This window comes from Patiria miniata, unplaced genomic scaffold (assembly GCF_015706575.1).
Source record: "Patiria miniata isolate m_02_andy unplaced genomic scaffold, ASM1570657v1 HiC_scaffold_18, whole genome shotgun sequence".
Classification (NCBI taxonomy): Eukaryota; Metazoa; Echinodermata; class Asteroidea; order Valvatida; family Asterinidae; genus Patiria; species Patiria miniata.
In genome coordinates this window covers 12,712,771-12,738,662 of record NW_024037056.1, presented here as the reverse complement: position 1 = coordinate 12,738,662, position 25,892 = coordinate 12,712,771, and the positions used below count along the sequence as shown (strand labels likewise).

Genomic DNA, 25,892 nt, shown 5'->3' with positions numbered 1-25,892 from the left:
TTCAAATCCATAGCAAAATAATCTGGAAATCCATCGACAAAATTACAAAAAAAATGATGTCCATAAATCTACATGTATAATTTTCTAATAGATTAGAAAGAAAAAAATTCTTGCGATTTTGAAAGAATGTATATTAGTTATTTTTATTCTCTAGCTGACATAGCTTGTAACTTTAATTTTTTTAGAGTAAATAAATATTTTTATCAAATGTATCTTAGAGTATTATGGTGCCTTAACGAGGAAATACTTGTGTGTGAAAGTGCCAATGTCTCTCACTCGAAATTGAACTTTTCTAAAAATTATAGCTAGACTTGGTCCTAGCCTGAATTGTGAATTTTTGTTCCCGTACTGCAGCCGGTCGCGAGCGGCATCCCCAGCGAGCGCGGTCAAGCTGCAGTTGGGGATAGAGGGCGCTATAAACAACACGAAACAAGAGTCTTGGGCACTTTGGCAGCGCTTCCAAGGAAATTCTGAGCATACCTCACGCGTATTTAACACCTTGCATATTACTTCTGAAAACTCCGATATTTCAGCCATTTGCACACAAGATGCTACCAGAGTGTTTTGCAACTTCAAGGCAGATCTTTTGTAGTATGTAGTACGAAAAGATGGGTAACTTGACTAGAAAAAAAAACATGTTAAAAAAAATTGATATAATTTGGTGCAGATTTACAAATACATTGATGATGTTCTTAATACTTTTAATTTCATTGTCAATTTTCAACAGGCACATGAAGATTCTAATCGGCAGGCCATTTTTTTTACGGCGCGTGCAAATTTCTGCCGGCGCGTGCTCATACAGTTTCTGACCGGCGCGTGCAATTGCCGACATGATTGACCCGCACGTGAAATTGTCAATGTGACCGGTACGCTGAATTGCGGACAGGTGCCATTCAGGCTGATGAATGTAACATTTGATTGGCACATTTTTTGAATATTCGAATATGCGATCAAATCCAAGCTCGAGTAACCAAATATTAAATTATTCGAAAATGCACAGCACTATCATTTTGCCTTTGCGAAAGACCCTGCTGAAATCGGAATGTACGTCGCTCTCAAACTTCTAGGTTTTGTTTTTAATTTCACAAACTATGCTAGAATAACTCACACAAAGGCTTTGCAGTTAATATTTCAACTATACAATGCTACTTTATTCTGACCTGCTACCACTAAGGAAAGGCAATATCTTCGTATTATACACTTACAACAAAATTACATGTTTATCCTTGTGTGAGGATATGTTCAATCCTAGTTAACATGACACTAGGTTTAGATGTACCACACAGCTAAACTAACTACACCTTAAACTGGTTTAACTACTAGTAACCTTCCGTGGTTGATATGCAATATACATCAGATATAATTTTTACCAAAAAATGTGTTCTTATAGGTGCAAATCATACAAAATGTTTCATAATGTACATACAAGTTTAATCAAAATCTTTCAAAATCATACAACGACGTTGACAAAGTATGAAATTTAGTGCCACACAGTACATAGTAACACTCTTCGTCCATAGGTCAGTTGTAAAACAATTTAAGTTCGTACATTTCAAATTTTAAAAAAAATTCCTAGACTTGCTCACAAGCGTTCATTAGTTCCTTACCTTTTCTTCAGTACCAACCCAATGTCAATATTTGTTAGACTTGCTCTAGTCCACCTACTGAAAATACAACAATCTTGTAGTTACTGAGCAATTTATAAGGAAAACAAAGGACACGCTTACAAGTCTATTAACACTCAACACCCAGAAAATGAAATTTTGTCAAGTGAAAAAAAGGAAAGGCTTTCAGATTATAGCCAATGGTTTATTTACACGTCATGTTTTTACGTTTTCAGTTGTTATTTGTCAATATTTATGTCGACATGACGCAGAGACCTACGCAGTTTCAACGTTCACGCCACTCAGAAAACAAACTTACAAGTAAGTCAATAACTGCATCAGGACTGCATTGTCCCCCATGTAATTAGGTAAGGGATAAACGAGTTTTGTCATTAGTATAAAACGCACGGTTTTTGTAATTCAAGTCATTATTCTGACAAATCATGATTTATTTCAAGCGAACCACCTTTGTGGGTAAAATTTGTGATTTTGTGTTTGAAAATTTGAGCAGTACAATAGCTAAGTATTTACACCAAGAGCAAGCAAAACAAATTCAAGATATACTATTAAAGCATGTTTTGTGGCCCTTTAACACTGCTATGTATGAAGGGCGCCCTCTGTTGTTCTGCTCTGCATGACAAAATTCATTTGCTAAAGTTGTAGATGTTAAAAGCGTGCATGGCTAGATCTATTGTTTTAAGTCTTCAACAATTACAGCAGCATTGGAACATGCTGAAAATAGATCCCATTTTTTAATGCTATTTTTGACGTCATGACGGTTATGTCTAGTTTTCGCACTGCGTATTCGCAAAAAGTTGAACGCATGTCAACTCTGGACAAATTTTCTGCAAATATTTAATGACATCAAGTTTGTTTCGCACTCACATTTGAAGTATGAACCCACTTTTACTCAAGACAATGAAATGTATTAAACACCAGAGGGCGCCATTCACTGTACACACGCAAGCCACAGTAAAATTTCAGAAAATAGAGTACATGTTTAACATGAAAATGATATAAATTATAGCACATTGTCAAGTACGTGTATGTGCAGAATCATGCAAATATGATCAAATATATAGATATACATAAAGATATTTATAGACAATAACCTAAAAAGAAACTTTTCATTTGTTAGACGCAAATGAAGAGACGCAATTGTAATACAATAAAAAGTATTAATAGAAATTAATAGAACAGTGTCGACTGGTTCAGAGCAAAGCTAAAGATCTAAATTATAATAGTTAATTACATATTTCTACAAATGTAAATGCACACATTTTTCTAAATAAGCAAATAAGACCACACAAAACCAATAGACCAAAGCAACACCAAAGAAATTCAAGCACCGTTTCAACAAACCTGAAGCGAGTAAAAAAAAAAAAGGAAAGAGTTTCCTTTTCAAAATTTATCATTTGTGAGAAGCCAACTATGACCATTTGAAAGTTATTCCTTGTTTTAACCCTCCTGCTATTTAAACAGTCAGAGACAGTCAAAATGTTCATCCACTTCCCCTGCTATACTTTTAGTCACCAGCAGTCAGATCATATGTCAATCGAGCACTGTGACTTATCAAATTCAGTCAACAGACCATGAACAGACAAAGCAGGCAAACTGTGGGCACAGCTGGCTTATCAATCACCCACAGTCAAAGCAAAGCTGTATCAAGCTACATAAACAGTCACAGCCAGTCAATCCGGCTTTAGGTAGGCTGGGAATTCTAAACTGTTGAAAACAGTCACTTGATTGATTTTGACCGAAAGGACTACTTGGCACAGAATGTATGTTTGCATATGAAGCCTAATAAGCAAAACAGTGGTTTGTGCATTGCAATGGTAAAGTTTTTAGATGTTACTTATTTTACAGACTTGAGTCCTAGAATTGATCTGATAATTTTTAGAAGTTGACTTTTTTTTATAGCCAAGCAGCTCAATCTTCTACAAAATTCACAATCAGCACATTGATCTATTGCACTAAACGCAAACATGAGCTACGTACGAGTAACCATTAACAAAATTAGTTGACCAATGCATGCAGATTACGAAAAGGCCAATTTCCTAATTCTTAAATTAGTTTGGGATACACAAACTCAAATTTTAATTGCTCTAATCAAAGAAAAATAACTGGCTTGATATTGCAGCTGAAACAGTGATTTTTTTATCTAAAAAAAAAAAAAGTTTTAAAAACATCTTCAATGTTTTCATTCATTTATAGAGTAATTCAGTACAATATTAACATGCCACAGCTTAGCAAGTCGGTCATAAATGTTTATTTTGCAAGCAATACATGTAGATCACATCATCTTAAGGGTGCAGGCTGAAAAAAATGGTGGCCATCATTGTCTGGGTTCCCTGACTTCATAAGCCACCAACAGATAAGGCAGGCTGGCAGGTACCTGACTTCTTTTTTACTATTCAACACAATTTAGCATCTAATGAGTTAGGTAGATGTAATTCTGTATCAGTCCTTCTGTGCAAAACGGCGGCCATTTTGAAAATTTGTTATCGTACATTCATGCAATTACCATGCAAATATGAGCAGATTTTTTTTAAATCTTGGTTAGCCATTTAATCAGTAAAACACGACAAAGAAATTTTTGGATAATTGAGCTCACAATTCTCCAATCGAAAAAATCACCCCAAAAAAAGGACATTGATCCATAAATAAACCAAACAAATATACATGTGCAGGCATTTACATTAAAAATAATTACAAATTAATTAATGACTTTTGTTTCTTCTTTTATATAAACAGCAACCTTTCTCTTAAGGTTTACAACTAAAACAAGCGTTTTAAGTTACATTTTTATTTTCTAGCATTTAATTTTTTTTACATTTTTTTTTTTTTCAGTGACGATATAAATTTGTGCACGGCAAAAAATGGCTGGTGTCCAAGTAAATGAACATATTTTTTGCTTTCGTATTTTCAAGTCTTGTTCCTTGCGGTAGTTAGGTCACAATGTACAGTGTAGTAGTGTCTAAATGATTGCTCCCGTCTATGGACTAGAGACCTAATGACGTCACGCTTTTTTTTACATATGCCCTTTCTTAGCCAGTTCACGCCGGGATTATTTTGACAAGAACGGAACAAATCAGGTAAAAATGTCAAAGTAGCATCCGTATTTTGAGGTTTCGTCAAGTCAAAGTGAACAATTGTGTTGTTGGGGGGGGGGGGATGAGACAAGATGTAACTTCAGACTTGTGTTCATAAATATTTACATATTTTGTCAAGCAACGTCAAACCTGCATAGAATATGTGGTGAAAGACAATGTGGCAGAGTCATTGCAAGCCATCACACGTCAATCACATGTCGATCACGTGTCAATCACGTGTAAAGTACATGTCAAGCACATGTCAAGCACATGTCGATCACGTGTCAATCACATGTCAATCATATGTCAATCACGTGTCGATCACATGTCAATCACATGTCAAGCACAAGACATGCATTTGTCACTGTTTATCTTTCGTTACTTGTGAACTGACTTGGTATTTGAATTGTGATCATTGTTCCCACAATGAAGATGGTTTTTAAGGAGCATTAGGCTTGTTACTCTAACATAATACGGCCACATTAATTACCGGGTGAACTACAGAGGGCGGTAATAGACAAAACTTTTTCGGAAAAAATCAATTTTAACACGATCAATTTTGAGCACTCATAAGCAGTCATCTCAGTTAAAATATAAATCAACTGAGCTCATCCATTTTTGTTTTGCTAGATATGGTGAAATATTTGATCCTGGATCATAATTTCACCAATTAGATTCCGTCCATACTTTACCAAAATATCAGCAGATTTGACCTTGCGTCGTAGAAAACAATGACAAACAGACACACACACGCACACCGAGTAAAACATCTTTTTCACAGGATGACGCATTTTCGCTTCGGCCGTCCGCCTGGGTCCTTAGGTTTCTTGCCCTTGCCGTTCTGCTTCTGATTTTCCCGGGCTTTCTGCTCACGGATCTTTCGCATGAGATCGTAAAAAGACTACAGGAAACGATAAAAAAAGCATACAATGGTGAAATATCCTAAGGGGCATTGTGCCAATTTTGTTGATTTTTCACAAGCCTGTCGGGCAACCAGGCTTCTTAAATCTTGGCTTCATTTATAGAGTATAGTCTATAGAGTATCGAAGTGAATACATCACGCGCACAGTGTGTGTGTAAAAGACATTAGCGCGTGATTCAGACGTTGAACCCACACGCGCGCGTACTCCATTCGTTTGCACTACACTTTCTGGTTCTAAATGACGTCACACTTCGGTACTCTATATACATACTAAGTTTGAATCAGATTTGTTTATACACATACCAAGTTTCAATCAGATTTGTTTATACACATACCAAGTTTGAATCAGATTTGTTCATACATATACCAAGTTTGAATCAGATTTGTTCATACACATACCAAGTTTGAATCAGATTTGTTCATACACATACCAAGTTTCAATCAAATTTGTTCATACACATACCAAGTTTGAATCAGATTTGTTTATACACATACAAAGTTTGAATCAGATTTGTTCATACACATACCAAGTTTGAATCAGATGTGTTTATACAAATGCCAAGTTTCAATCAGTTTCAATACAAATACCAAGTTTCAATTAAAATTTTCAAGATAGAGGGCTCAAAGAAATATCAATTTCTGTTGATGTCACATAGCGCATGATGACATAAATATGTCACTGTACATGTGTGTAGAGGTGTTCTGTCAAAAGAATGAAATGTGATGGTTTACCTTGTCGACATTTTCTCTTGTTTTGGCCGAGGTTTCGACGTAGGGAACCTTCCAGCCGGTTGCCCGGCTCGTTGCCTCCTCGACGCTCACTTGCCTCTTCTCGTCCAGATCAGCTTTGTTACCGACGAGTAAGAACGGGATCATGTCTTCCGTCTTGTCGCACTTCACTCTCAAAATTTGTTCCCTAGTTGCCAAAATAATTATGATGAAAAATTAATACATTTTTCCCCAAAATTATCTTACCTTGAGTCACTTTTGTCGAGTATGAGTACAAGTCACAAAAGTCATTTAATTCAAGAACGAGTCGCATCTCGGCCATCGAGTGACGAAAAATTTTGAAACTCGGTACATGCATAGAGCAACTCATCATGAACATACCCAAGAAATTTCGTTACTATAGGTCAAAGGGTTTTGGAATTATGGGTAATTAATTATTCATATGTATGAATGGTAATTCTGCTCTGTGTACACGACGTATACATGGGAAAATTAAGTTTTCACGGTGCATAGCGCCGGATATGTTTTGCTGCGCGGCAACCCGTGGTCCGATTTTTATGTTTTTGGTATCAAAAGATGCGCAAGGCTCGAGGCTAAAACGTCATAGCAGCTCAAGTCGCAAAAAACCAAAAATTTTCAAAAAGTTGAGGGGGCCCCCCCCCCCGGCCCTTTTAGGGTTAAGTGGTTTTCAGCCTTGTAATGGGCAACTGCCATAAAAAGAACAAGGCTGGGTAAGCCTTGTAATGCTAGCCTGAGACCAATGTGGTCTACTTGTTCTAGATAGTCATGCAAGTCAAATGTTCGGTCCATAGTGAGACTTATGTAAGTCTAACGTTCATTGAGTCTGTCAGTGAGAGGACAGTATCCCCTCGGTTCACAAGTACCCCCTCACCGGCAAAGAAAGTACAGTTGGGGTGACCGACCGACGCCATCTTGCCTGACTGCAGTTTTGCCGCGACGCGCGGCCGTACCACTGCGTGTACATAGTACAAATCCCCTGGTGTACGTACGGCACACACAAGGAACAGTGCGCGTCAACCATGTCCCGTCCATGGGACGTTGTTGCTAGGTTAAAGGGCGCCCTCTTTCATTGGCGCACGGAGCCCATAGCTGAATAATTATATCACCACTCAAGGACAAGAAGAGACTTATGCAAGTCTACTTCACAAGTGACAGTCAGTCAGTTAGAGCTGTAGGTACCAATTTAAGAGACTGTATGCTTGCACTCTGCATGGAACTAGCAAAGTAAAAGTTTGGGGCCAAGTTAGGACTTATGTAAGTCTAATTCTCAAGTGACAGTCAGTGAGACAGTGAGGTACAAAGAGGCCAGCAAAGTCCAATTTTTGTGCCAAGGTGAGACTTTTGAAAGTCTAATTCTTTCAAATGACAGTCAGTGAGTCTCGGTGAGTATTAGTCAGTGACTGAGGCTGAGTAAAGTACAACACTGTACAAGCAAAAAAACCTGTAGAACGACTGTCAACTCCCCACCTGAATTCTGTGGTGGTTGCAAACGACTCTTGCTCGGTGATGCTGAAGACGCACAGGAAACCCTCCCCGGACCTGAAGTAGTTGTCGCGGATGGCCGCGTAGTCCTCCTGGCCCGCCGTGTCGAGGATGTCGATCTGGACTTCCTCGCCATCTAGCGTGATCTTCTTGCGGTAGCTGTCGGCTTTGGTGGGTTCGTAATCCTCAACAAACTAGAGTGCGTACAGGTAGGAAGCGAAACATTTGACCATTGCGTTTTACAAATTTGTAAAGGTCTCCATTAATTGTAAGATTCAAGCCAGTCAGCCGACCCGGCAAGCTCAGTGGTCGAATGGTAAGACATCTGCACTAGTAAGCAGGAGGTTGTGGGTTCGAGTCCTACCAGTAAGCTCGTGATTTCTCTTTCTCCCAAGCCCTTGGACCATGCTGAGTATACAGTGTTTATGAAATTACATCACTGACGAGCAGTAAACCAACATTACATTTGTAAAAAATGATACGGTAGGATGGGATACTCTTAGCTAAGTTCGAAAAGAATCGATTCCAAACTCATCAGAATCGAAATCGTAAAACCTACTTATTTAATAATAATAATAATCATAGTGCTTATATAGCGCTTTCCATCGTATCAACAATCTCAAAGCGCTTTACAATTATTACCCCATTCATCAGGCCACGCGGCAGCCGATATTAGCGCTCAATCGGTCCTCGACCCTCACGGGTACCCATTTATACTCCTGGGTGGAGAGAGGCAATTGTAGTTAAGTGTCTTGCCCAGGGGCACAAACACCATGTTCCTGATGGCAGGATTCGAACCCACGCACCATCGTGCGTGAGTCAAGTACCGACTCTCTGTAATTGTTCTAGTTTCCGAAGAGTCAACATTGGGCCATGCCAGAAAATTCTGACAACAAGTGGACTCCAAGTAAGGGTTCAAAGATCGAGTAACTCCGGAAAGAAATGGATTCTAATACATCCTTTTCAAAGCATGCACATGACGGAGCAAGCTGATCTGTTACTGTTCAACGCAACTGTAACTTTAGAACAAGTGTCAGTTGATACATGCACATGTTCATTTACATAAAAACATAGACACAGCTATTCGCTACTTCATGTACATGTATCTCGACTTTACTTCCTTTTTGGCTGGACAAATTTAGATTTGATTCTGAAAATGATCTTGGGTTGTGGACGAAATCAGACATACATTTGTAATTTAAAAAATGTTGGACTCATCTTTCAAGATCCTTTTAAAATATTTTATATTCATACCACTTGATACCCGTTCAAAGTGCAAAGAATGTTTCACTGGTGGATTTTAAAGGATTGAGGAAGATCCAGACAAAAAAAGTGGGATTTTTATTCCGTGGAAAATTTTAATTGATACCTGTTCTTACCTCATCGTACATGAATTGCAGCGTCAGGGCGGACTTGCCCACCCCACCGCTCCCCACCATGATCACCTTGTGCAGGGGCAACGCCTTGGGGGTTGGCATGGTGATTCTGGAGTGAGGGCGACGTTTCCGGAAAATGGAAGGTAGAAATCGTCTCAGTCTTTCCAAACTGTAGGGATACACAAACATAAGAGAAAAATGTACGTGTGTAATTTAAATGATACAAACGTGATAAAGAAAAACTGAAACACTATTATACAAATATTTACTGTTGGGAAATGGCACATTTATAATGTTTATTAAAACTTTCCCATGAAATTTCCAAGTTCAAATAAATGTATACATGTATACAAGTACAAGTACCTGTACATGTATACAAGTACGTGTCGATCAAATTCAACTTTAAAATAGTGACTTAACTCTCTTCTTTCTTTTTTTGGTGCCCCCCCCCCCCCATTTGTTTTCTTTCAAAACAGTGAAAACATGAGATACATAAACGTGTATGTTCATACATGTAGATAAACCACAAAAGTTTAGAAGGGCTGACAAAATTGTAAGACAATTTTGTTGACAAGACCTTTGAACAAGGGAGATGTTATCCTAAAACTTGCGGCTTTTGGAACAACACTCAACATTTAGGAAATGAATCTGACCAATTTATAAAAAACACTGACAAATTTTGCAAACATTTCTCTTCTTCTCTTCCGAAATCAAAAGAAAAGCAAAACTGTGAAAACTTATAAGAACTTTGAACAGAAGAGATGTTATCCTAAAAACTACTGCTTTTGGGAAAGAAATCAACATTTCTAAGAAAAAAGAAATCTGACCATTTTCCCTAACAAATATTATTTCATGTACCTTCTCCACCGCTGAAAACAAAAGAATTTTAAGCCAACAAATGAAAACAAATAAACAAACTCTTCAAAAATGAGGTCCTCAAACAAAAATCTTTCAAAATATTTCTAGCCCCCACCCCTACTTACTTATACATATACAATGTATTAACGGCAAGACGGCTTGGGTGTACGCAAACACACAAATTCTACATTAATTAGTCATACACGTAACACGAACATCAAAAGCACAAAAATGTACTTTGCCCCGCTCAACACTTGTGTGCGATCGTGAGTGTACACAGGACTGCAGCTGTAATTTATTATATTTAAGCTGGCTGAATTTTATTCTCGGAGTTTGTCTCTCCGTGGAATTTGCATCGTTTCCGCTTTCCTGCGATTATCGCGCATGCTTGAGCAGTGTGAAATTCCAATGATAAAAATACACCGCGGCTACGGCATGATATGCCAGATAATGCTGCATGGCCCGTGAATCAAATACCAAAGATACATTATGTCCGGCTTAAAACGAATGGGCAGAGATTAAATTCATCTCTCCTGACTATTGTATTTGCCTTGACTTCATCAAATATTTCTGTATGTCTACACAGTGCGTGTGTGCAAACATAGCAATTGTGTACAGTGTGTACATTGCAAGGTTTTGCAAGCAAACGGATACAGTTAGCATGCTGGATAGGCCATAACTTTGTGAAGTCGTGTCATACGCAATTCGCTATCCACTATGCAAGCACATGCAACGGATATATTGCGCGCTATGCGTCACTGTGAAACACATAGTAAATTGTGGATTTTCACCCTCTTCAGTGTTAATTTACTTTAAAGGGACATTAGATGAATTTTACTTGGGGCATATTTTGTGAAACTTTCTATCCTCTTCAATGTATGAAAGCTTAATGCATAATTTGACATCCCTTTTTGGAATTTTTGTTTGAAAATTGCTTTTCTTTAAACTTTTAAAAATTGTTCATGCTTTTCCTGACAACTGAGGGCGCTGTTGCTGTTCAATTTAGGCTTTCCTATTCAAATTGTGAACCCACAAATTTGCTCATTTAAAACCTCTGTGAAAAAAGTTTGCTCATTATTGGCTTACTGTCATGCGCTGAAACAACAAATCACCAAAGAATAGAAAATTTACGGCACCAAAATATCCCAAATTTTGTAACTTTTGGTGCCAAAATAGCTATAACATTGAGGTTTCTGCCTAAAATGACATCACAATTTTGTTTATGAATATAGAAATTTTTATTCTAAAAAAACCCAAAAAAAGCACCAAAATTCTTTAGAAAATGGCAAAATGAAAATTGAACATGAGGTTAAATGGGATACAAAGGTGCATTTTAAAGGATTGCATTAAAATAAAAATGACTACATGTGGGCCCAATAATCATGTATGATTTGACTGAAAGAGGATGAATGGCTGAACATGTTCGGCATTTTTCCGTGTTTCAAGGGAAGGATTAGCAGTAGCGAGGCTTACAGTACATTGACATTTTTTGGCTGGTAATCCGTTTTCGCTAAGCAAATACTTCCTACGCTTAGCCACTTCCTGTACATTAGCAAATTATATTTTGGCTGGTATCCTGCATCTGCTAAGCATATATTGGTCCCCTGTCCTGAAACATGGCATCCATGCCCCCTGCCCTGCCTGGACCCAGTCAACCAAGCCCCAATGCCAGTCCCCTGTCAGGCTGATACGCCCTGGCAGCTGATGGGAGATTATTGCATTATTCACCCACGGATGGCCGAGCGTGGGCCTGCTACGCTATAAGTAGCTCTACTACAGGGAATATGTGCACAGCTGGGGGAAATGTCTCATTCCATTCCCACTGTCTGAGTGTGTCGCTTCCGAAAGCAACTTAAAAATTACCATCTGTAATGAATGTACATTTGCAATAAGTACATGTTCTGGTACATTGTATGTTCATGTATAGTTACAGTACATTTGTACTTGAACGTGTACATATACCCTGTTGGGAACATGTAAATTACTGAAAATGTGCATTCAGTGCGATACTGTAGAGGTGGTGGTACCGGGGGGGAGGGGGGGTTTGCTTAGGAAAGCCGAGTAAAACTGGCCCAAGAACTCACAAAAATCCATTCAATTGATTCAGAATACCAATATTCACTGGAAGTCTTTTGTTGTATCTGGTCTACACACTTGACTGGATTGAACCCATTCATTGGCGTTACAGGGGTAATCCTATACAATAGCACTGCCCGGTTCACAACGGACGGTCACTCAGTGAGACACCAAGCAAGTACATGTACATGGACACAGAAGACACCCTACATTGTATAGTGTGTCTCTCTGGGACTTGAACAAAATTATGCAAACCTACAGTTATACCTAGCTCTATGGTTATACATGTACCAGGTACCGTATGTTTGCATGTAATAATTTACACCAAACAAACAATTACCATGCGCAGTAACTACCGGTAAGTTAGTCTGGTTCCCAGACCAAAATATTCCGACTATTCCTGATGAATCTTAGGTCCGGTAGCCTCCGGTAATACAATGTATTACAATTTACATCACGTGACTAAAACGGGAGGAATTCCTCCTTTTTTCCGAAACTGTCCGAAGTTTGCCGAATTCATTTCGTCGACAATCGGATAGTGTCCGAGTATTTCCGAGTATAATATAGGTTTTATTAACTGCTAATTGCTTATTAAAAACTTTAATATCCATTATTAAAAATTAATATCCATTGCTTTTATTTAGAAAACTTGAAATTCAACGATGATTTTGCACTCGAATCGTATACGAGGGGCGAACTTTTTGCTGCGTCATGCACTAGTTTGAATTTGACGACCGTTACCGGCATTTTCCAAAACGCGGCGTGGTCTCAATTCGGCTCCGCCTGCTAACAGTGCTGTTTGGGTGTCCAACTTTGAAGATTCCAGGTTAAAATTAGTCAATTTATTTTACAGAAGTATTAAACTGTACGTATATCACAACTGTATGATATATGAAGCAAGTGATTTATTTTTTAAAATGGCATTATCGGAACATTAAAAGCTTTATGTGAAGTCGAGCTTTGAAAAAGGGCCGTCAATGTCGTCATGTTTATTTTTAGCCACGGAGGCTGCCTGACCTACAATTTAGACGTGTAGACGTCAGGGGAAATTGTCAGGTCGGGGAACCAGACTACCGGTAAGTACATGTTCACGAAGAGCAAACCGGTACTTTCTCCAAGATTAGGCCAAAAAATTAATTTCTGCTTCTGATTACATGGCATTCGAAAATAGGGTAGGTAGGTAGGGAATTTTTTGCAAATTTATTTTGTGTATGATCATATGGAGGCGTCTTCGTGTAGTCAATGGTAAAAGGTAGAAATTGATACTTTTAGGTGTTTTTTTTCCTCAGTTTTCCAATAAAAAAATTAGGGTAGGGGCTGTCAGAATAGGGTAGGTAGGGAAACTGGAAGCAGAACTGTTTTTTTTTTGGCCTAAGTACATGTTCATGAAGTGCCTACTTCTACTTTCTCCACGATTAACCACAACACTAGGGTATTGGACGCATCAGTTGTTCTCCAAAATACCTCGTCACGATACACTGTTTTCACTTTTCAGTCAATTTTTTTTTTATACAGTGCATGAAAGTCAGCATTCTACAATGTAGTAAGGGAATTCGACACTCTGTGTACACGCCTGACAGTTCAAAATTGATTGCGCCAGCTGATATCATCCTAGTAGATTTTGTGTCTAACTTCACACCCTGTAGTATGCATGTCCCATCAGTATTGTGAATTGAAAGGTCATTAACTTCAATGACCTTTAACTTTGAAATGTAATGTACACTGGGATGGAGCCACAGATTCTCCATCTCAATGATTGATTATTTACCAATTGATATCATGTTTCAAGTTGTTTTCAAATTCTTGTACGCTTTAAAGGTAGAGTATATCATTTGTCATTTGTGCATTGTTTTTCGTTTGAAGCAACAAAAGTGCTCAAAATCTAAAATTGCTTAACTAACCTGATGAAGTTTTAGGCCAGCGAATACTAAATCAGAGAAAACAATATTCTAGGATCTCAATTTCAATTCAAAAGTTACTGAGTCATGTTTTGAATTGCGCCTGAAATCAGCATCCGGGGCATGTTCTCATTCAGTTGATTGCAGCTACGCGATGTCACGCTTTGAACCGACCACTAACAGCAACCGCGTGCATGTGTGCGTCGTGTCAACGCTTGCGCGCACCCATTCACGGCTTCGCAGAATTAAAAACAAGCTACTAACGGAAACTTCCAAAAATGCGTCTTAGACGCATCTTTGGAAATGACCTTTTATTGTGTTGTTCAAAATGACAGCTTGCCAGAAAGAATAATTTCACAGGGAGTTTAGTGCCATTACTATCTTTAAACCAAGTATGCTTTTCAACAATAATTTTGTCAGTTCCTTTTTGGAATGCTGCAAATGATATACCTTTAAATTCTTGAAAAGTACAAGTATCGATTCAAGAATTTCGCCGGTTTCATTCAAATTTCATTGCAATTGCTTCATTTTGTTGACTTCCACCAATACTTGCCCAGTAAAGAACGACCTAAATCTAAAATGCACACAACCTCCATTAGAATTAACAAGGGTACCAAACAACGGGCAAAAATGGAGAAAACATCTATCCCTTGTGCCAATATAACCCAGTTTTTCGTTAAGATTGATTCGACCCTACCCTACGGTACTAACGGAGTAATTACGTTACCCCCAGAAATAGCCCGGACCAATTAGGAGCACTAAGGCCCCGGGAGTGTTCAGGGGGCAGAAGCGCAAACAACGTGTCTCTCTCTCTTGGGCCTAACAAAATGACATTTGTTGGGGGACAACGTGACAGTAAATAATTACCCAGTGGTTGGATGAAGAACACTGCAATTATGGGCAGTAATGTACTGTTACTGTGGTTAAGGCAATGTCCAAGTACATTGTGTAAATTGATAACATGGGGAAGTATGAGATATGCGAACATGTACATGTATGCGTAAATAACAATTCTGTGAGAATGAGTATACAAAGCCCCAAATAATTTCTTTCCTAAACTTTCTAATAAACTAGCAATATTTTCCCGTTTTTTTGCGGCATTGCTAATGTGGCTAGCATTTTTGAGACTTTGGGCGTGACCCGTGGCTATGTCATACGAGTCCCATTTAACATTATTTTCAATTTTCGTTTTGCTATTTTTAATTTAAGGCCCCCCAAAAAGAGTCTCCGGTTTCTGGTATGGAGCTTGCCCAAAAAGTGGTGCGGCAACGCGGCTTCTTTTATTTTTTTACCTGTTTTTTTTGCTTCAAATGTCGGCTGATGACTGCAAATGGTGCCCGACTAAACTTAGTGCAAATATTATGGGAGACCAGAGAGGCCACATAAAGCTTATTCTCGATCATAACCCCATCTACAAACACGTTAAAATTGTGCAGCAGCAGGATTCCAGTCAAACCAGTGAGTTTGGCGGCTTTGAGACATCATCTTTCATTGAAAATTTTTTTTTTTCATTTTGCCGACATGCATGGCTACGGCGACGCACGCGCATACCAGAAACTGGAGACTTTTTTTTTTGGCCTAAAGGTATTTGGTGCCTTTTAGGTTTTTATGCTCATGCAAATTTCCATATTCTTGTGCAACAGTGTGATGTGATTTCAGGCAGTTACAGCTATACATTTCTGTATTTCAGCAAACAGTTGCCAGGATTTTTGATATTTTGCCGTCGTAAATTTTCTTTGGTGATTCGTTGTCGTGTTAGTAGTAGTACATGTACATACAACAACATCAAACTTAGTAGACACGCAAAGGCATTTACTCGACACACCCACTAAGTTCAATTCATGTCCATTCCTCAATACATGTGTGTACATGTACATGTACATGTACTGTCGCACGAGTACAATGCATAGTCCTGACATAACATGTACATCCCGTACATACACATGAATTATGGAAAAAAAATGCCGTTCGATCAACTTACGTGGAATCCATTTGAGGAATATCAAGTCGGTGTAATAATTCCAATTTAAGAAACTTCTCTCGCTTGAGGTAAAGTCGCAACTCCGCGTGTTTTACAGTGCAAAGCTTCGATGACAAATGTCTATTTTCGGAGACGTACAGTCGTGTAAAATAAGGATTCTGTAGTCCCATATGTGTGTAGTGTGTAAGCCTCTGCTAGACATGACGGAGTACGGACGGATGAGTCACACAAGTGGCCCAACCACAGATAAATGCAAATTCAGTGACAAACACTACAGAAATATCCGACTTGAGTACGTTCTGTTAAAGTTGCATTTCCCATGCTGTTTCGAGTTTCAACCCAAAAAATCGATTTTTTTTTCTTCAAGCGCATTTTCTTCTAGCAAGTTAAAAGTTATTCACTTTAAATGAGACGTTGAACAAAAAACTTCACTGATTTAGTTATTGAATTCTTTCTTTACATAATTTGAATTATGGGTGGCCCGACAATAATCCGGATAGATCTCGCAGGGCGCAGGTTCATTTATGCGCAAAATGAAAGACTTTTTTCAGAGGGTTGAAACTGGAATAGAGTAGTTTTTATCAGAATAGAGTATTTTTTTTTCCATTATAACAAATCCGTAAGGAGAAAAAAATCTGCATTCTTGAAAAAAAACAGGTGTATGTATATGCAACTTTTTTTGGGGGGGGGGGGTGTTTTGGCAAAAATACATAGATGTACCGTACTGCATGTGAACATTATGCATACATGCGCGTGTTAATGGTGTAAATCGAGGACACACGTGCAACATCATCGATAAATCGAGGACAGAAACCGAATCGAGGACTCCTCGATTGGAAAACGTGTACAAAACCAATGAAAACTGTTGCGTAAAAGTTGAAGTACAAACAAAGGAAAAGGGAACAGGAACAAAAGAAAATCCTCGATTCTATATACACCATAAACAAACATGCTATGTACGTGCAGGAGAAGAATTTCCCGGGAAATTTACTTTCACATTTACCACCACAATAAATATGTCAGTGTGACAATCTGATTGATGATCAATACAATGACACTGTGCACAGGAAAACTAAAGCTCTTCAATCCATACATAAATGAGTCATATTATACATGTACATGTACTTTCCAGTTAAATGCATACAGTGTACAGTACGTACATGTACTGGACTACTTTTCCTTATAATATTACATGTATTTTTACAACTTTAAGTACATGTACATGTAGCCTGCATTAAATTGTACACGATACTCTCTTTAAAGTACATTATGTAGCTGATATGAGATTCTGAATTCTGTTTAACTAGAAGACATAATTCAGGAATAAAGAAAAGTTAATAAGTGTACGTGTTATACTCATTATGAAAATTTTACATTTATCTGTAATCACATTGTCAGGGGAAAACATGTATTTGTACGTACATGTATTAGGCCTTTAGGAAATACTGAAGATATTTAAAAGATTTTTTTGGGGGGGGGGGGGGGGGTGGGGGTGGACGAAAACACTAAAACAATATTGAAACGAAAACTAAGGTTGATACAATGAAAGCAGTATATTAAGCTCTAACACTGATACCGGCGTAGGATTTGCATAGATTTCCAAAAAATTGTTTTGCTAATGTACCGGTATTGTGAATGTTTTTTTTTTTCTCAATTACTAACGTCGGTAAATGAAGACCTCAAACTCAATGGAATTCCAAATGAGCATATAACCATCAGAATGCAACCAGCTGAAAACAACCTCTCATCCACTTAAACTGAAAAAAAAAAACGATTACAATCATTCGTACTGCTGGCCCCGTCGGCATAAACCGGGCCTCGGCAAGCTTTATTGGTCAAGGTCTCCCCCGGGCATGCTCTCCCAGTACATGTACATCTCACAGCTGAGTGCAACAACGACGCGACAAACAGCACGGCATCACGCGGGCCTCGAAAGCAATCCTGTGCGATTTCACGCCACTCGGACCAACACGGGCATCTTTTGCCAACACCGAACACATAAACAACTGAGGAATATACCATTCATGAAAAAATTACCATTAGAAAAAAATTACCATTTCTGATAATTTCTAATACTTTTGTACTGTAAAACCCTCCTTCTCCCCCATACATTATGTGATAATTTCTAATCATATTTACTTTCAAAATGGTGCCATCCCCCCCAAAAATTATCACTATTATAACCTGTACAGAAACTGATTATCCCTATATTTCAAAAAATTAGAGCGGCCTTATATTTCATCCATACATGTAGTAAAGACTTCTTCAGATGCAAATGACAGAGGAACAAGAAACAAACATGAAGGGGACACACTTGCCTGCATAATTATATTTCAATAGAGCAGACTGCAGCTGGGGTTAGATGTAAAGCGTATACACATTGTACACGTACAAATATATGAAACTATACCCCAGAATTAAAGCCCCTAATCTAATTATCAATGAAAATTAAACAGGAAATTAATTTTTCTGCCTTTTCCCCTCGATCCATCATTACCCTTACTGTAGCCTGTCGACTTTACTGCGGGGATGAGAAATGGGGGGAAAAAATCAATCGTGTTTGCTTAGCGGGGTTCACTAACCGCGTTAGTCATTCATTCACTGCGTGCGGGGAAATTTGCCCTTGGCCTACGACTAGAGGTCAATTTCATGTACATGAACTATAAATACTGGTGTATTATAAAAAGATTACTACATGTAAGCAAAGAATAGATGCTTAGCAGAAATGGGTTACCAGCCAAAGATGTATGATTGGTTATGACATTTGACAGGTTTTCTGCCAATACATGCTTAATGCTAAGGCCAAATAAAAAAAAAATGTTGAGCGTCCTTTTTGGAGGCCCCCTCCTTTTTTTTTTTACCGAAAAAAATGATAAATTTTAAACAGTGACATCATTTTAGCCTCTTTGTCTATTGCATCTAGACCATATAATTATAAAGCTGGTATGTCATTTCCTGAGTCCAAGTGCGGCCATTTAAAAAAAAAAATGGCGGCCATCTTGAAAAATAGCCCAGTCAGACGGCCATTTTGGAGAGGGAAAAAAGGGCCTCCTCCTTCCTTTTTTCAAAAAGGATGACGCTAAACATGTTTTTTTTATTATTTGGCCTAAGATAAGAAACGTATCAATAACACGGGCAGTTCCAACATTATGAAATGAAGCGCAATGACCATGACGGAGCCAATTAACCATGATAGCTAATTAATAATTCAGAGAAATGAAACACACAAAACCATACATTTCTACCTTTTACCCTTGACAACATGTACATGTACATTCAGATGCCTCCATATGATCGTACACACAAAAATGGCAAAAAACCACAAAAATTCCCCGCCTATCTAACCTATTTTCGAATGCCGTGTAATCGAAAGCAAAACTATTTTTTTTTTGGCCTAGTCTGTAATCTCGTTGACCGTTACCAGATGATAAGATTAGAAAAATACATTTTCAGGTTTTATTCACTGAGCTCTTAAAGGGAAGATACAACATTTGCAAACATCAAAAAATGATATGATCAAATTATCACAAAATATCATCTGGATTGTTAGGGAATGACAGTCTCAAGTATCCTGTAAAATCGTGGCTCCTGGTGTGCTGACATTTTCAAGAAAAATTGTATTTTTCCAACGCTGGTCGGCCGACCAGCGTTGGAGAAAACTGGCTTTTTTCAAAAACTGCTTCTAAATTTTCATATTTAGTTATTTCGCATTTTCTTTGCAATTGATTACACACCTGTGAAAAGGGTACCGGGGTACAAGCCTGCCAGACTGATTCTCTGATCTTACAATTCCCCAAAGTCTATAAATTACTTCTTTTCACCTTAAGTGGGGTCAGGGAACCAGACTACAAGAACATGATTGGTTTTCTTGGTTTTCCAGCATCTACAAGCCCAAAACGTGAAACAAGTCAGTTTAACAATATTTTCTATCACATACTAATCCTCCAAATCCATTTACATGTATGTCGGAAAATTTCAGCAAAAGCAAATGTTGTACATTCCCAAAAGCTGTGTCACGGACATCACATACATAAGTCATGCTGGACTGCATTGGGCCCTACGGGTCCAACTTACACATCCAGCGAAGCGCAGGGCGAGTAAAAAAAAAGTGGAACCGAAAAACAAAGAACCCATTTCGTATAATAACAGTTAAAGCTATAGTCCATCATTTGCAGCTATCCAAAAAGTAACTGGTGTAATTATTGTTGAAAAACATACTTGGTTGAAAGATAGTAAGGGGACTAAACTACCTGTGAAATTATCCTTTCTGGCAAGCTGTCATTTTCAAGTAATCAACGAAAGAAGGCCTTTCCAACGGTGCTTGTTAAGAGGCACCGTAGGAAATTTAAATTAGTAGTTCGTTTTGTTATTCGGCGAAGCGTGCGCAAGCATTGGCATGACGCACACGCACGCGCGCGGTTGCTATAATTCGTCGGATGAGTGCGCGACATCGCGTTGCTGCAATCGGCTCAGTGAGAACGTGTCTCGGACGCTGAACTCAGGCCCAATTCAAAACATGATTCAGCAGCTTTTGATTTGAAATTGAGATCCTAGAATGCTGTTTTTCTCGGAATATACAGCTGAAGCTGAGCTGAAACTTCATCAGGTCAGTTGTTCAGTACCCTTCTTTAGATTTTGAGCACTTTTGTTGCTCCAAACGAACAAATTACAAATGATGGACTATATCTTTAAGCAGTGAGCATAAACAGGGTCCTGGTATTCTAGCCAATGGAAATGTCATCAAATATGACAAGCAAATAAAAAACAACAATTACAGTGTATATGTACGCAAACATTTACAAAACCCAACGTACACTTGATGTACATGACAATGTAAACAAACAATGTACATGTACGTTATGCGGCACACACATAGTTAAGTTGGCGTAGCGGTATTTTCCTCGCCTTCCACTGCTGTGACCCGTGTTCGAATCCCACCTGGGCCAATATGTGGATTGGGTTTTCAGTCCCTACCTGATTCCATGGGTTTCCCCCAGAATATCTTCTGGGCTTTTCCTCCCACCTCTAAAACTGTTTTTTCTTCTCATTGTCTTCTCTCTAAGTTGGTGTGATGTCTCCCCTGGGATGCTTTGCCGACTATATGATACAGATACAGATACTTTTCACTTAATATTACAAAACAAATATGAATAAAAACATGCATAAATATGTGTCAATAAATGCAAACAAAGAAACAAAACAAAACTTCAAAAAGTACCGTACATAGAAAAGTAGTTACCAAGTTGTCCAGAGTGCTTGAAGTTTGGTTTTGCAAATAAACTCACAAGTACGACGTGCAGTTTCTATGACTAGAATTTTTGAACAAATGGGAACTTTGACCAGATTCAAAGTGGGTAACACCTGCACATAATATGTAGTCATGATGTCACCAATGGATGATGATTGGGCTATGAGTCAGTGTTGAGTCAATTAACAACACATATTGTGTGGTGTACCGGTGGACCAGTGTGGGGGCGGGACTGTCCGGGACAAAGAAACGTTTGGGACTGTCCAGGAAAAAGAAACTTTTGGAGTGTGACTGGACGGTTAAGTTTGTGTAGAATGACGATGCCTGACTAACTCACTGAACATGCTGAAAGAAATATAACCACAAAATTAGTCCCTGTACTGTCCCAAACCAACCTGCCTGTTACTCCCTGTACTGCCCCAAACTGCCCTGCCTGTTACTCCCTGTACTGCCCCAAACCACCCTGTCTGTTACTCCCTGTACTGCCCCAAACTGTCCTGCCTGTTACTTCCTGTACTGCCCCAAGCCGTCCTGCCTGTTACTCCCTGTACTGCCCCGAACTGCCCTGCCTGTTACTCCCTGTACTGCCCCAAACCACACTGCCTGTTACTCCCTGTACTGCCCCGAACCACCCTGCCTGTTACTCCCTGTACTGCCCCAAACCACCCAGCCTGTTACTCCCTGTACTGCCCCAAACCACCCTGCCTGTTACTCCCTGTACTGCCCCAAACTGCCATGCCTGCTACTCCCTGTACTGTCCCAAACCACCCTGCCTGTTACTCCCTGTACTGCCCCAAACCACCCTGCCTGTTACTCCCTGTACTGCCCCAAACCACCCAGCCTGTTACTCCCTGTACTGCCCCAAACCACCCTGCCTGTTACTCCCTGTACTGCCCCAAACTGCCATGCCTGCTACTCCCTGTACTGTCCCAAACCACCCTGCCTGTTACTCCCTGTACTTTCCCAAACCGCCCTGCCTGTTACTCCCTGTACTGTCCCAAACCACCCTGCCTGTTACTCCCTCTACTGCCCCAAACCACCCTGCCTGTTGCTTCCTGTACTGCCCCAAACCGCCCTGCCTGTTACTCCTTGTACTGCCCCAAACCACCCTGCCTGTTACTCCCTGTACTGCTCCAAACCACCCTGCCTGTTACTCCCTGTACTGCCCCAAACCGCCCTGCCTGTTACTCCCTGTACTGCCCCAAACCACCCTGCCTGTTACTCCCTGTACTGCCCCAAACCACCCTGCCTGTTACTCCCTGTACTGCCCTAAACCACCCTGCCTGTTACTCCCTGTACTGCCGCAAACCACCCTGCCTGTTACTCCCTGTACTGCCCCAAACCACCCTGCCTGTTTCTCCCTGTACTGCCCCAAACCGTCCTGCCTGTTATTCCCTGTACTGCCCCAAACCGCCCTGCCTGTTATTCCCTGTACTGCCCCAAACCGCCCTGCCTGTTACTCCCTGTACTGCCCCAAACCACCCTGCCTGTTACTCCCTGTACTGCCCCAAACCGCCCTGCCTGTTATTCCCTGTACTGCCCCAAACCGCCCTGCCTGTTACTCCCTGTACTGCCCCAAACCACCCTGCCTGTTGCTTCCTGTACTGCCCGAAACCACCCTGCCTGTTACTCCCTGTACTGCCCGAAACCACCCTGCCTGTTGCTTCCTGTACTGCCCCAAACCATCCTGCCTGTTACTCCCTGTACTTCCCCAAACCACCCTGCCTGTTACTCCCTGTACTGCCCCAAACCGCCCTGCCTGTTGCTTCCTGTACTGCCCCAAACCATCCTGCCTGTTGCTTCCTGTACTGCCCCAAACCATCCTGCCTGTTACTCCCTGTACTGCCCCAAACTGCCCTGCCTGTTGCTTCCTGTACTGCCCCAAACCACACTGCCTGTTACTCCCTGTACTGCCCCAAACCGCCCTGCCTGTTACTCCCTGTACTGCCCCAACCACCCTGCCTGTTGCTTCCTGTACTGCCCCAAACCACCCTGCCTGTTACTCCTTAAATCGCCCCAAACCGCCCAAGTACTGAATGGTTTCAAGGATTTATCAAGGAGTAAAACACAATGAAACACAATGTAATTAAAGTGTTAATGGGTTAATTATTGAGGAGCAAATTTCTAATACACACTTAATCGGGGTTGATTCATTCTAGCAATGTTTTCGCCAGGGTGTTTGAGTGAAGCAGGTTGTTCAATCTTGAATTTGAGAAACGACACAGACATACAGTGGGTCAGTCAAATCTTTAATACGCTTTAATAGACCACTTGCAGACGCGATCAATAATTGACGCGCGAAGGTGCACGACGCCATGTTATGGGACAAAATGTGCTATGGGCGTCGCGCGCCTTCGCGTGTTAATTATCGAACACATCTGCAAGCGGTCTATTTGGGCTGTAAAAACTGTTTACTGATGAACATAAATGTATAACAAGTGTACTCCTAGAACTATGAGGCTCCGCTCATGCGGAGCCTCATAGTTCTAGGAGTATAACAAGTGCTGTTTCAAGTTTTCAAGTCGTGAATGATTCACGAAGCAAAGGATCGACTTGAAACACAACAAAACTGACTAAAATATGAAAACAAAACGATGATTTCGGCGGCTGAGTTGAGGCCAAATTTCACGGCCTCCGCAATTTTTAGACTGCTGGTTACAAGGTAGATTGACCTCCAGCTCTACATGTCAAATTCCCAATGAGCATTAGAGCTGGAGTTCTCAAGCTAACGTCGTTAGGCCTAAAGTAATCATCAGCCAGAATTTCCATCAGCCACATGTAGCTTAATTTTGTGGAAAGAGGGCAGGGTTTTGATTTACTGTAGGTCTAGCTATGAATGGAAATTGTAAAACATAGCTTAAACTACATGATTACCAAGCAATTTTTCAAACAATAATGTTTGACGATCCCCGCATCATGCATCCTGTATGCATCTTTCATTAATGATCACTGTTCACTGTTTCAGTCCGAGTCAGTCAGTTAGCATTGTTTTTGTTATGTTAGTGCGTGTAGAAAGGCATCTGGCTACTCCTAGAACTATGAGGCTCCGCGTGAGCGGAGCCTCATAGATCAAGAAGCCCGCAAAATTGCCTGCAGCACAAAACATTAATAAAGTACAAAAACGTCCATCAAAATGCAGCCATTTCACACAGAACCGCTGCACAGTTTGCCCCTATACTCCGTACTTTATCTCTTGACATACTCACGTATCTTGTGCGGAACTAACATGGGTGGATTCTGTCGGTTTTTAGGCCAAAATGATGAAAAATATGCCCTTTCCGCACTGAGCCAACCTGACACTTGAAACGTGCACGCATATGATCGAGCGATGATTTTCGGTTCGCTCGGAGCGCGCCGCGGGGGGTACGATACATGCACTTGTACGCATGTGCATACTATCATTTCGCTTGTACCGTACCCCCCGCGGCGCGCTCCGAGCGAACCGAAAATCATCGCTCGATCATATGCGTGCACGTTTCAAGTGTCAGGTTGGCTCAGTGCGGAAAGGGCATATTTTTCATCATTTTGGCCTAAAAACCGACAGAATCCACCCATGTTAGTTCCGCACAAGATAGGTGAGTATGTCAAGAGATAAAGTACGGAGTATAGGGGCAAACTGTGCAGCGGTTCTGTGTGAAATGGCTGCATTTTGATGGACGTTTTTGTACTTTATTAGTGTTTTGTGCTGCAGGCAATTTTGCGGGCTTCTTGATCTATGAGGCTCCGCTCACGCGGAGCCTCATAGTTCTAGGAGTAGCATCTGGCATGTCCTCTCCGCTATATTTAATCCATTAAAACAAAACAATCAATTGATCAGCAAAACAATCGGACCTACCGACAACAACCTGGCCAAGTTCGTCCTCAAGAATCGTTTTCCTTCAAACTTCGGCTGGCCTTTACTCACGCACAAACGTAGGACTTCTGCACAGACACCGACCGTCAAAAACAGGAAGAAACTCCCAACATGGCCGTCAGCGCTCTGCTGGAGTCCGGAAATATATAGGGCGCCCTCTCTCTCGCTTTCAAAGACGAAAGTTCGGCGCCCTACAATCCTGTAACCTTGATTCAAGTCGCCTGAAAAATTGGCACCCTACACTATTGTTTTTGTGTAAAATAAAAAAAAATCGCCGCCGGGGCCGCGGGGGGGGGGGGGTACAGTCGAGTCTGAGTATCACCCGTTTGAGCCAAGTCTCCTGTATTAACGTCTGATATGTCTAAACATGCAGATATCTGCAAGCTGGACGTCAGACAATCAGAGTCAACTTTACTCGAGATGGCATTTCATTCCAAATCAGGACTAAACGTCTGATTGGTCAATTCGAATGCAATATTTTGTAATACAGCAACAGCCGGACGAATATCGCGTAACCTGATACAGAGCGCGTGACGCAGGTTTTTTTTTTACATAGACTATATGGGGGGACAGTCTAAAACAAATCCAAATCCTAATCTGATAAATCAGCTATCGGGAAAGATGTTTTATAAGTTAGCTCACGTAGGCCTACTGATCACAGCGAAATTGGCGCTCTAACTGAAAAAGCAAAATGGTTAAAGAGAGTTTTAATAAGCGTTTTTGGAAAGAAAAAACACCCAAAGTAAATACAA

At 40.1% G+C, this 25,892-nt stretch overlaps 1 protein-coding gene across 2 annotated transcripts; it reads right to left on the bottom strand.

The window, feature by feature from the left end:
* Positions 1–3,327: 3,327 nt before the first annotated feature.
* On the bottom strand, positions 3,328–25,295 carry LOC119724661 (ras-related protein O-RAL-like). Of its 2 annotated transcripts, none has more exons than XM_038195815.1 (5): positions 25,123–25,295; positions 9,230–9,395; positions 7,836–8,044; positions 6,351–6,534; positions 3,328–5,597 (listed from the first exon to the last, which is right to left on the bottom strand). In XM_038195815.1, exons 2-5 carry the CDS (start codon positions 9,326–9,328, stop codon positions 5,472–5,474), a joined length of 618 nt encoding a protein of 205 aa, XP_038051743.1. In that variant the 5' UTR covers positions 9,329–9,395; positions 25,123–25,295; the 3' UTR covers positions 3,328–5,471. The 2 variants fall into 2 exon arrangements, with proteins under 2 accessions (XP_038051743.1, XP_038051742.1); XM_038195814.1 differs by lacking the exon at positions 25,123–25,295 and adding an exon at positions 16,040–16,065.
* Positions 25,296–25,892: the final 597 nt, after the last annotated feature.